Source organism: Diceros bicornis, chromosome 20 (genome assembly GCF_020826845.1).
Source record: "Diceros bicornis minor isolate mBicDic1 chromosome 20, mDicBic1.mat.cur, whole genome shotgun sequence".
NCBI classification, from domain to species: Eukaryota; Metazoa; Chordata; class Mammalia; order Perissodactyla; family Rhinocerotidae; genus Diceros; species Diceros bicornis.
Genome location: NC_080759.1, coordinates 14,149,514 through 14,163,095, shown reverse-complemented (window position 1 = coordinate 14,163,095; position 13,582 = coordinate 14,149,514). Strand labels below are relative to the sequence as shown.

Here is a 13,582-nt window from a genome sequence, read left to right as displayed (position 1 = left end):
GTGTATGTATCTCATTTAATCCTCACAAAAATCTTTGGATGGTGTCTAGAATTTATTATCTCAAACAATTTGAGACTTGAAGGAACTTGTTGAAGTTCAGACATGTTAGTGGCATTACCAGGATTCAAACTCAACATTATGCAACTCCACTGGCAGTTTTGAGTAACCATTAATCATTTTGAGGAAATCTGGGTTCTGGTGTCTAAAAGTAGTAATATTTTACAATTTTCTTAGCACTTGGGGTTCTTATTACGTTACTTACAGCATTTCATTTTGATATTGGTTTATAAACAACATTGAGAGAGTTTGGTCATTGAAACTGTATTTTAAACTCATTTCAAGTCCCTGTTCTGCTGCTTAGTTTGGGCTGGTCTTTAACCTTGTGTCCTCATGTATAAAATGGTAGAGATAATTCTGAGCTCACGTAACTCATAAGCTTTGGTGAGTATGAAATTATTGCAAATGTTCAGTATGCTTTAGATCACTATACAATTGCAATAAATTATTTGTTTAAAAAAATTGATTATAGAAACAAGATTTTGCCATTTTTTAAATAATCTTATTTAGATATTATCTGGCTAATGGAAATTTCTTCAAGAAGATTTTTTTTTTTGGTAGAAATGAATTTTCTTACCTGCATCTCCCCAAACCTCTAACTAAACGTTTTTCTCCAAAAATTTGAAATTCCTCTTGCTTAGTAAATCTAAAAATGCTTTTATGTTTCTATCCATACGCATCTTTCAGAACACAAATAGCCTAAGCAGCTCAGATGACTATGTCCTCAATAAATAACAATAAGATATAGTTACCAGTAGTACTTTTTGCTTTCAGAACTCAGATAGGAAATGATTATGAAAAATGCTTTCAGTAGTCTGATTCTTTTAACTTTTTCCTCTGTTAACCTTTGAACAACACTGTTATTTATATATCCTTCAACTATCGGTCATATACTAAATTTGATTTTTGTCCATTAGGTTGCAAACATTTTGAGCCATCTTAAAACACTGCTTTCTGACACATAATAGTTTAATTTTGAAGTTTCAGTGAAGTCACCATCTTTATACCATAGCGTGCAATTATTTGAAGATTATATTTCCTCTGCTTGTTAAAAAAGTGGCTGAAAACCTATAATTAAATTATTCCAGTGCAGGGATCCCATAAATACATAGTCAGAAAAAATATGTAGTCATCAGGTGTGATGTCAGGCAGATGCTCTTGACGCATTTCTGAAGGAAAAGAACAAAATTAAGGTGCCTGTGTGAAATATTAAATATTCTGTTGAAAATGTTATCTAAGAGATGAGTTGTCTTTAGGGATTTATTTTTCAAAACCCCCTATGGATGGAACCCTTGTTAAAGCATTTGTTAGACTGTCACAGATTTGCTTTTCACATGTTTTCAGTAATGAGTTATGAATGAAAGTGGATATCTCCCTTATATGATGAACTAACTCATAAGACTGGAATACTTGTAATACTTCCCCAAATTCTGTTTGTCTTTTTTGTTTTTTTTGTTTTGGAGTAGAGGTGCCAAAAGAAGAGTACATTTGGTATACTTTTTCATCTCAATTGTGTTATGTTGATTGTTCAGTTTCTCTTATAGGGTTATTATTTAGCCTGAAGTCTATGAAACATTCTTAGTTCCATGTGGTTTTTAAATGTTATGCAAATAATTGATATTGGGCTACCAAAAAACCCCATTATCATTTTTGGAAATATGGACAATATTTTTTCTTTCACGTCTTTTTATTGAAAAATTTCAAATATACAGAAAAATTGCAATAAATCACCACCCATATATCCTTCATCTAGTTCAGTTACTAACATTTTACCACACTTGCTCTTTTTTTATGTATGTGCATATACAGATTTTTTTTAATTTAAGCATTTGAATTTTAGTTACAAACATCATGACATTTCATCCCAAAATATTAGACTTGTTCTTAATCATGACCATGATTAGACTCGGGAACTTAACATTGATGCAGTGCTATTGTCTGATATCAAGTCCGTATTCAGATTTCCTTAGCTGCCCCTATAATGTATTTTTTAACCTCCCTCCTCCTACCCTAAGGGAATGTGTTTGGCTCTCATGTCATCACTCTGTTTTCTAATCCTCAGCCCTTTTTGGCAACAGTGACTCTATGGGTGATTTTTGAGGTAGTGTTTTTGAAGCATTAATTTTAATTTAGAATATCATACATTCTAAGGAGCAGCTAAGATTGGGTTATAAATATTTTATGACTTTCAAATGTAACTGATTACTTTGGTTTTATTACCTGCTGTATCTATAATTCATAGCATATACTTTCTTTCTGCCATTCTTTGGAAAATATTCTATTTGTTCAAAACTAAAACCAGTTTATTTTTCTTATCAGTAGAACAGGCTGTTATATGCCGTTTTTAGTTGAGTATGAATGAGTTAGGTACTTTGAAACCTGTGTTTTTACATGTTAATTTGTCTGCTTTCATAAGCTAATTGGAGTGATCTTTGAGATAGAGCACTTAGCAAAATTAGTGCTCAATAAATATCTATTGTAATAGTATGATTCAAAATCTGAAAATAAGGTAATATATAATAAGTAAAGAGTCTTTTAATATTTATTCAGCTTTATCTCACTGAAATATGTGGGCAAATATTTAACTTCTTATCTTTCTGTGCCCCCCCACCCCACCCAGGGGGAACAAATCCTACAGTTTTTTTGCTGCCCTTTTAGTGTATGATGTTTTATAAGCAGAATAAGGAAACTCTCACTCTTTCTGGGAGCAGTTTCTTATTTTAATCTGTGTGATTGAAATAGTGTTGAAGCTGTGAAGGTCTAGTATTTCTCTTTTATTACCAAGGGTGCTCTCATCAGAGCAATTCCCAATACTGTGACTGTAAGCCTAGAGCTGGAGTGCTTTTCAGCTTCGGTGTAGATTCATTGTATTTTCCAAGAAACTCACTGTCAAGCTGTCCTGTGCTTTAGGGTGTATTTTTAAAACTGGTTAACTTCATCCATAGTGGGCTTAACAGTTTTATCCTTGGAAAAGGATTTTCTTGTCCTGTGTTTCCACTGTACCATTGCAGTATCCTTATCATCGTAAGGATTTGAGTGTCTGCCTTCACATCCTTTTCTTTCCAGTGCCTTGTCCTCAGGGCCTGATATTTGGAAGATGCTATCAGATAATTGTTGAATGAATGAGTAAATGCTGATTCTTTTTAAAACGGTATAATTTCCAGTTAAGTAAGCTGTTTTATTAAAAAGAACCAGGATATAACAGCATTTTCTATTGAACTCTAAAGAAATAACTAGCTTCAGTATGTTGTTTTGTATTACTAAATTTTATTTCATGCAGTAAATTTGGTACTTGTTTAAAATTGTTTAAAAATATTTACCATAAAACTCTGTCTCTATGTGATGTCTAATTTATCTTTAAAAGGATATATGCTTAATACAGTACATCTAGTATTAAATATTTGCTGCCTGGCACTTAATAAGTCTGTCATTGTTTCTTGAAGTAAGTTGCCTTCTTTACTAATACAATTCTTTTGCTTCCCCTACTTCTGTTGTGATAGATACGACCGTATGTCGGATGTTTGGTACAGTATTTGCCTCTTCTTTGGAAGCAGAGTGAAGAACACAATATGTTGAGATGTGCTATTCTCACAACACTTATTCATCTTGTTCAGGTAAGTTACTTCTGCACAGTTTCTTAGTTTAGTATTTTTTCTTCTTTAAAATTTTTCATTGTTTTCATGTGATTTATATTAATGGTAGTGAAAGACCTTAGATTTTGTCTTTTTCATGTGTGATCTAAACAGTTTTAAAAACACCTTCTGTCTGTTTACTTTGGACATTTTTTGACATCTGAAAGATATTCTCTCCTTTTTAAAGATGAGTTCTTTCATCGGGTTTCGTGGTCCAGTGATGGTAGACTCCTGATTTGTGCAGTCCTTGCGTGCAGTGTCCTTGGTATTCAGGGCTTTTCTACATAAATGTACTCTCCATTTTCATTCTTTTTTCTTGATTTAAAATAAAAATTTTGCCTTTCATAAATGGGGAAGGCAGGATAATAGATGAGTTGCTTTTGAGAGGAGGAGTGAATTTGATTATAGACATCTTAACCTTGAGGTGTTGGGATGTGCAGCAGGTAGAGCAGAACCTAAAACTGGAGAGAGAGAGAGAACGGGACTGTAGTTCTCATTTGAACTGTTATAGTGAATTATAGTCTGAAGATGACAGTATAGAGAGGGCGGAGCCTAACACCAAGACTCAGGACATCTGGGTGCAGGGATGCTGAAGTGATTTGTACTGCCCTTGACCCAAAGTTTGTTAGATTTTCCCATAGAGAGATCTCTCTCTAAATTAAGAATTACTACTCTAAAATGTTCTAATAAGTTAAAAAAAAAATAACTTTCTAATATTAGTTTTAAAAAAACCTTTCTCAGGCACCCTGATACTTTTTTGAAGGGTAAACTCATTCTTTCAGTAAATATTTAAGGATGAATTTTATAGTTCCAAATTTCTGTCTAAGGTGGTTTTAGATAGAAGAATAGTGATACAAAATTTTTTTAAAAGCACTTTCTTTTTATTTTTAATGAGTATCTGGCTTAGCAGTTCTTCCTGTTTACCCTTTAATTCTTATGTTTATCCTGAGAAATTGTATCCCTTTTATAGTTGAGGGTACCAAGGCCACGAGAAGGTTAGTGACTAGCCTGAGATTGCTCTCATAAGTGACAGAACAGAGTGATATCCATACCTTTTGTATTACGTCTCTGCCAAAATGTGTTTTTAGACTCAATTTGAGAGTTTTATGAAGGAAGTGTGAAAAAACCCAGCTTCTGTGTCTCTTCAGTGGTGTTACCTCAGGAAATCTTAGGAGGCCAGAGTAACTTACATGGAACGTTTGGAGTGTATAGGGCCTTTTCCTTTAATCATGACACCTACGTACCCTGTGTATTTGTAGGCCAAGGGTGCAAGATTCCAGCCAAGTAATTATCCACCCTTTTTGGAGAAAGCATATAATGTTTAATATTAAAACTGAGAGTGTAGCTTAAAATAAGTTTTTCAGTCGTTTGAGAAGATTGTACTAAGGGTTATTGGTAAGTTTCCTTTCATGCAAAACACTGCCATCTTTTGACTTTTAAAATTTCACAGGCAAATACTAGTGTAAGTATTTATACATTTTTATTTTTAAATTCTGGGAACCCAGACTGGTAGTCTCTGACTGGGGAGGGGATTAATGACTGAAACTTTCTAATCTGCAGTAAATGTTCTCAGTGGGAGTAAGCATTTATTCATACAATAAATAGTTTTTGAACACCTGCAATGTGCAATATGTGGTATTTGGCAGTGGGATACAGAAATGAATAGGGCAAGCTCTTTGTGAATGTGGCTGTCTAGGAGAAGACTAAACAGTTAAGTGCTCTTTTAGCAATAAGAACATGGTGTTGTGGGGGCACATTGTGTGTTACCTATCTCAGACTTGAGGGTGAGGTGGGATATCAGGGAAGGCTTCCTGACAGAGGTGGTACCCAAATAGTGTTGGTGTTAAATAGTGCTAAACAAGAGGTGTTAATGAGATGGTGGTTCAGGGATGAGAATGGTAAGGATATTTTAAACAAATGGGCCAGCGTGTGTAAAGCCCCCTAGGCATGAGAGAACGTGGTACTTTTTGTTTCTTTTTTTGGGTTTATATATTGATCAGTTTTACATATGGGTAGGTTAAGGAGTCAGTTCTTGAAGACTTTTTATGAAAAGTAGCAGTATCTCCAGTTCCTATTTGGTGGAGGAATCCAGTTTCAACACTTAGAGCCCATCTTTTAGGCTTTTTATCTCTTTAGCTCTAAGTAACATACTTATATTGTTCATTCTTAATCTAAGCGTTGTAGACGTTATCTCTTGACTTCCCTGTATACAAGATGAAGATTATTCTTTCATTCCCCTTTATGTGACTCCTGTTCCCCCATCCTCCCCATATAGTTACATTATAGTTTGTTAGGTCACTATTTAGTGTTTTTATTTGTGTGACTATATAAAGGCTATTAAATGCATATGTATCATTATGTTATGTTTAATTTTCTTTCTTGTGCAACCATTCCTCTGATCTCCACTCATGTATTAATAATTTTTTTAGTTTATATTTTACCTTACTGTGTAACAAATTATGTTAAACTTAGTGGCTTAAAATAACATGCATTTATTAACTCATAGTTCTGTAAGTCAGAGGTCCAGCACACCATGTTTGTACTCTTTGATCAGGATCTGACAGGCTGAAATGGAGGTGTGTTCCAGGCTAAGCTCTGCCTTGGAGGCTTTGGTGGAAAATCTATTTCCGTACTCACTCAGCTTGTTGGCAGAAATCAGTTCCTTGATATGTAGGACTGAGATCTCAGTTTACTTTTTTACTGTCAGCTGGGGCGTCTCTCAGACTCTAGAGTCCAGCCACATTCTTTGAGACTTGACCCGCATCATCTTCAGTGTTAGCAGAGGAGAAATTCTCATGTGTCAGATTCCCTGAGGCTTTGAATCTCCGACTTCCTCTATGCAGCTAGCCAGAGAAAACTCTCTTGAAGAGCTCAGGTGATTAGGTCAGGCCTAATTGGATACTTTTCCTATCTTAAGGTCACTTGATTTGGGACCTTAATCATATCTGTAAAATTTGTTCACAGGGGGCTGGCCCCTTGGTGTAGTGCTTGGGTCTGTTGCGCTCTGCTTTGGTGGCCTGGGTTCGCAGGTTGGATCCTAGGTATGGAACTACACCACTTGTCAAGCCATTCTGTGGCGGTGACCCACATACAAAATAGAGGAAGATTGGCACAGATGTCAGCTCAGGGCTAGTCTTCCTCAAGCAAAAAAAAAAAAAAAAAAAGAGGGAGCTTGGCAACAGATTTTAGCTCAGAGTAAATCTTTCTCACCAAAAAAAAAATTTCTTCAGAGTAGTATCTAGATTAGTGTTTGGTTGAATCACTGGGGAATGGTCTGTGTACCCTAGGGCCAGGAACCATAGGTGGTCTTCTTAGGATTCTGCCTACTACATTTAATTTTCTATGTAATTGAACCCATACTCTTCACCTATTATCTAAATGTTTCCTCAGTATGTTCAGACACATCAGGTATCTTGTTACTTTCGTCATCTTGATATCTGGAAGATTCTTATGTGCTTTAATCTGGACCGGTTTTACTCTATGCTTGTGCACAGCTGTTATAACTGGATACTCTTCACTGTCATCAAAAGGGTTCTTCTTGCCTGTCCTGTCTGTGGGATGCCTATTGTCTGTACCTGTCTTCTTGCTTGTTTTACCTCCTCTTTCTGATGGAGAATTTTGGAGGATGCTAGTGGCATTCTGCAAAAGATACAAGAGAGGTCAGTTTTTTTGAGATTTTGCATGTGTGAAAATGTCTTTATTCTGTTTTCACATTGATTAGTAGTATGACTGGGTATAGAATTCTAGATTTTCCCTAAAAATTTTAGAGGCATTTTTCCTTTGTCTTTTAGCTTTCCAGAGTTGCACTTAGAAACCCAGACCCATTTTAATTCCTGATTCTTGAATACATCATCCCTCCTTCCCCTCTTTGGCAACTTGTATGATCTTTGTGTTCCTGTTTTCAATTTTATGATGATGTAGGTATATTTTCATCCCAGTGTTCTGGATACTTGGTGGATATTTCAGATTGGAAACTCATGTTCTTCGGTTCTAGATAACTTTATTGTATTTTATTGATTATTTCTTTCCCTTCATGTTCTTTTTTTTGTTTCTGTCTGAACTTCTTATCACTTAGATGAAAGATGAATGAACCAGTCCTCTATTTTTCTTACTAGTCTTTTCTGCTTTTTCTTCTCTTTGTCATGTTGCTCTTCTTTCTGGGGAATTTCCTCAACTTTATCTTTCAACCTTTCTAATGAGTTTTTCTTTCCTGCTATAATGTCTATGAATTCTTTTTTGTTTTGTTGAGTAATCATTTTACAGCATTTCATTTTTGTTTCATGAATGCAATGTTTTCTTTTATTCTACCAAGGATATCAATAATATATTTTCCCAAACTTTTATCTCTCTGCATGGTTTCTGTTTCCTTCAAGGTGCTCTTTTCTATTTGTTTTTTTTGTTCTCTATTTTTCATATTAGATATTTTAATTGTATCTCTTTATCCTTGTTTGCCTATTTTTGTGTGTGTGAAAAATTTGAAGTATACACAAAAGAAGGAAGAATAGTATAATGAATCCTTAGTTAACCATCACCCAACTTCAAGAACTATATCAACATTTTGTCTGTTTAAATTTAAGTGTGGGCACTAAAAAGCTGATTGGAAGGTTTGAGTGTGTACAGGACGCATGTTGACTGGATTTTTCCATTCAGATGATCTAGCTGGGTTGTTTTGTAGGGGAACGTTCCATGTTTTTGAGATCTTTCCTCGGTGAAAGATCCTTCAGTCTCCTGCCTGTTACATATTACATCTCCCTATTTCATATAGTATCCCTGCTCTTGGTTACCTGATCTCTCCCTGTCTTGAGACCATTTGTTTTACCTTACCAGAAAATGCTGGTTCAGGGGAGGGCCACTTGTTGGACTGTTTCTGCACATTGATGAAATCTTGGCATCAAACTGCTTTTTAAACACCTTCTAAAGGTCCTCTTATTTTGAATACCTCCCCTTCAACTTCCCCCTTCCCAAAAGACCTGGTGGTGTCAGTTCCTGAGTCTTTCAGAGTTTCTGTAATGTAAATCAAGTTGCTTCTTGCTCTTTTTTCACTGTTGACTTTGAGCTTTGGTTTTCTGAGTCTGCTGTCAGTTACCACTTGTCTTTTTTTCCAGCTTCCAAAAATGAGTTGCTTTTATCTCTTCCTATGCTATCTTTATACTTATGGTTTTAGGTCTTTAAAAACAAATCCTCTTATATCTTTTTAGTGGATCTTGGGAGAGAACAGTAGTAGATACATGTGTTAAATCTGCAAGCCTTCTCCAGATGTTAACACAGTGATTTCTGATACTGAGTTGTTTGATATGCCTGGAACGTAGAATACAGAGCTTGGGTGTAGGGACCTAGTCAGGAAGGCATGAAGAACATGTCTTGAAGTTCAGAGGAAGGAGTGTTAACATTTTTATTTAAGGAAGATAATCAGGGCACCAGTGGGGACATTGGTTTGGAGTGGAATAAAACTAAAGTCAAGGAAAATAGTTGGGAGGCTCTTCTGTTAACCATGAAAGAGATGATTGATTACCTGAAGGGAAAAATTTGAAAAATATTAGAGAGAGAGAATTAAGGATTGTTTAGATGTGCGGTGAAGAGGAGGAGGAACCAGGAGGTGATTGCAATATGACTTATCACTAGATAGATAGTGGTTCATGTTCCTTGGGTCAGGAAATGCAGGAAGAGGAACTGTTTTTTAGGAAGACAGTGAGTTGGTTCAGTAGTAGACTTAAGAGTTTGAGATGCCTTCTGGGTAATGATGTACTGTAGTCATTCGGAGAGTCTGGAGTTCAGAGATTTGGGTTGGAGATAATAGAGTTGGACATTATCAGCATGTGTGTGGGACATGAGAAGAGAGCCAAAGACAGTACCCTGATAAATGCCAGTTTTTAGAGAGTGTTATTCTTTTTTTCCCCCTTAACTTAAAAAAAAAATTATATGTTCACAGGCAATTGCAAAGATAGTACAGAGATACTCCCTTGTACCCTTCACCTAATTTCCCTTACGTCTTATGTAATTATAGTACAATATTGTTTTTCTCCTTTTAACCATTTCTGATAATTTTATTAATAACTGATGAATTTATTTTTGAGCTTTCATAGTATTGTAGACAATGTCTTGTTATAACTGTAGTTATTTCATACTATTGTAGACAGTGTCTTGTAGTTATAACTATGGGCTGAAAGAATGTTCAGATTTACTTAAAGCTGCATATCTGGGATTGGATACATTCTTCAGGCCACTAGATTACAAAGGGGAATCTCTTTAGGGCTTGAGGGAGTCTTCTGTGTTTAGAAGTTGCTTACTTTAGTTTTGCTAATGCTAGCGTACTGTCCTCTGTGGGATATACACTAAGTAGATAGATTCTAATTTTTCTAGGAAATTTTAAGTCTACTTGATAATCAAAATGAACTTGACTAGTTTTTCTTAATGTTCTTTCTTTTTTGTTCTATTAAAGATTGAGTTATTGAGAGTGAAATTGAACTGAATTTTAAGGCCCAAAGTACTACTTTATTAAATGTGACATTTTTATAATTCTCTTCCTTTGGAAAAATCTTTAATAAGGTCTTGCAACTGATTTTTAGTTATAGATAGGGTCAAACTTATGCTTAACATATTTAAAGATAAGCTTTATATATTTCTACTGAAGTATCTATGCCCCACTGATAAAAATAGAGTTTAGTATATATGTCATCAAAAGGGGAATAAATACATATTTTGTTGCACTGTAATTTGCTATAAACTATATTGACATTTGAATTATTTCCTGTCAGGAGGTGTTTGATAGTTTATTTGGTTTCCTTTATGTGTTTATCAAATTATAGAGATTATTATGGATTAGAAATTGACTTTTTGTCTTTTTTCTTTTCTTTCCATGTGCTTAGATTTAGTGTGATACACTAAGTCAACCTCCATAAGGCAATAATTAGCCAGACTAGAATTTTAAATAAAACTCCCTCTTCTTCCTCCATCTTTGTGTTCTTGGCTCACTAAAAATATTAGCAAAAATTAATTGAAAAAATAACATGTACGTATTTTTTAAAAAGTTTTCAAAAAAGAAAAAAACCAAAAATCCTCCTTTTATCCCCTTCCAACATCCTTTTCCCCTTCCTATATTTAACTGGTATTAAACAGTTTTTCCTATTTGCTCCCAAGAAACATTTTTATGCATATATCTGCATATAGACATATAGCTATTTAAAAAAATTCTTTGGTATGTGGGATTGTTATACACACTTTTGCACTTTTTTAATCCCATTTGTATTTTTTTGTTTTGTTTATTTTTTTTTTTGGTGAGGAAGACTGGCCCTGAGCTAACATGTGTTGCCAATCTTCCTCTTTTCGCTTGAGGAAGATTGTCCCTGGGCTAACGTCTATGTCAGTGTTTCTCTATTTTGTATGCCGCCACAGCATGGCTTGATGAGCAGTGTGTAAGTCCGTGCCTGGGATCTGAACCCACGAACCCCACGCCGCCGAAGTGGAGCGCGAATACTTAACCACTATGCCACTGTGCTGGCCCCCAATTTGTATTTATTTTTGAGATTGTTTTCATTCCATGCCTAATCCTTTCTCATGGCTACTCAGTATCCTAGAATATGAATGTACTATAATTTAATTATCTTACTGATGGACATTTAGGTTGGGTTCATTTTAGATTATTTAGGTGAGATCATTTATAGAATTTAATATATCACTGTTAACACCTCTTCAGTAATCAGAGAGGGGAAAATAAATATTTACATGTGGAATCTCTTAAAATGAACCGATGTGTGTAGCCTTGGTGTATATAGTTTTACTACCATTAGGCAATTGAATAATATTTTTTTGCTACTTTCCAATTGTGAACAGAACTAACTTTATTTTAGTAGTGGTTATAATTAGGACCATTCTTTAAAAATCTGATTGATTTATTTTTTGTAAGTTGGTTTTAGGGCTTTTTTATATGATAGGTGATTTTTTGGTGGGGTGTGGGACCTTAGAGTGTCTTATGTTAAGTTTTATTTATACTTCCCATAGGGATTAGGAGCAGACAGCAAGAACCTGTACCCTTTCCTGCTCCCAGTTATTCAACTGAGTACAGATGTTTCCCAGCCTCCACATGTTTATCTTCTGGAAGATGGTTTAGAATTATGGTAAGAGGAAAATCTTAATACCATGGGTCTTACTTTTTTTTTCCTGGTCTTCCCTACTCTCATTCCAATAAAGCAAAGGTCATGTAACAGGGCTTAAAAATTCAGCATTTAAAAACAAAAACAAGATCAGTTTCCCCGAGTTGGGTAACTCCATCTTTTCTTGGCAGCTTTCACTCAGTGTAGGCTTATAATAATCAAAGTTAAAGAGGATATTTCAGTAAGAACTCAGCTGTGTTTCATCTTTTTGAATTTGGAATATGGGGATCTTGATAAATTTTCAAAACTAAAAATTCACTTAAAACTTCCAGTGTGTTAAATGAGATGTTTTGGGGGATGTTGAGGAGTTATTTTTCAACCTCTTACTACCTTATCCAGTAAGTACTGAGATATTATACTTCAGCCCCAAATGTTAGTGCTGTTAGTCTTGACTTATTATTTTATTGAGTAAGTAGTATATAGTGTTAAGAAGTGAAAAAAGAACACCCTGTTTCTGTGGCAGCTTAGTGCCACAAACTGTGTAAGGAACTGTACTAGAAGATCCTTTTGCTTTATGAAGGTTATCTTCCTGATGGCGGCAGTTTTCTGTAGGGCCAATCTTTATTTAAGATGTAGTTTATAATACAGGAAAGGTTTAAAAATTCCAATATATAAACTGACTGTTGGAATAAAAAAAGCAAATCGCAGAAATTAACCATAGAAAAAAATTAACGTTTGTGGTGTCCGTCTGTCCTTCTGTTCTTCTTTCCTTAGTTTTGTTTAGATGTCTTGGAATTAACAGTTTTTTGATTCTTAGAAATTGTCTTTGGGGCAAATTATAAATTAATGATCTATACCAGAATACTAGATGGATGATTTTAAAACATTAACTAGGTAGATATTAGTTTCCAATTTGTGTTCTTTATATTCTTTTCTAAGTTGTTTGAATTTAAATGACTTCTGGACGGTTTGATTGTAAATTAGCATGTGTCAGAACCTTTTATGTTCATGTATTTTTATTTGTACAGGATGGATTACTCTAGATGATAGGTTGGTAAACTTTTTCTGTAAAGGAGCAGATGGAAAATACTTCAGGCTTCCTGGGCTAGGCACTTTCTGTCCTAACTATTCAACTCTGCTGTTTTAGCACCAAAGCAGTCATAGATAAGAAGTAAACAAATGGACATGGGTGTGTTCCAATAAAACATCACTTACAGAAATAGGACATGGTTTGGATTTGGCCCATGAACTGTAGTTTGCCAACCCCTACTCTAGATTACAAAATAGAACATTAATCTCTGCCTGTAAACATGTAGATACTATATGATGTTGATTATTAGAAAAATTAAAAACATTAGCTATAGTAAAGAGACAGACTCAGATACTTACCAGGATTAAAGGCTTCGTATGTTAATGTGTTTATTAAAGGTGTGTAAATTTTTTAAGGATTACATGAACAGCTAATAATAAAAGTACATTGCTCTGTTAATGGTAATTTCTTTTTTCTTAGCCTTTAGTTATATGTAAACAAAATCATTACAATACATTTTTAAAATTTATTAATAGCCAAGCTTCTTTAAAGAATCAAGGTACACATTTCTTCATATATTTTTCTTAGTGGGTTAGAACTCATATTTGGAATCAGATATGGGTGTCAATCCCATAATACCACTGCATTAGTTTCGTAATCATCTTCTGTGAGCCTCAGTTTCCTTATCTGTAAAATGAGGAAAAATAATTTGTACTTCACAGGACTGTCCTAAGGATGAGATGGTGTTTGTAAAGTGGTTAGCACTTTGTATA

The 13,582-nt window shown here is 34.6% G+C and overlaps 1 protein-coding gene across 2 annotated transcripts in view; it reads left to right on the top strand.

The window, feature by feature from the left end:
- Window positions 1-13,582, top strand: part of IPO11 (importin 11) — a 221,535-nt gene that overhangs the window by 75,314 nt on the left and 132,639 nt on the right. For both annotated transcript variants that reach the window (XM_058564010.1, XM_058564008.1), the window contains 2 exons: window positions 3,558-3,671; window positions 11,688-11,803. In XM_058564010.1, coding sequence (XP_058419993.1) covers window positions 3,558-3,671; window positions 11,688-11,803 — 230 coding nt within the window. The remainder of the gene's footprint in view (window positions 1-3,557; window positions 3,672-11,687; window positions 11,804-13,582) is intronic.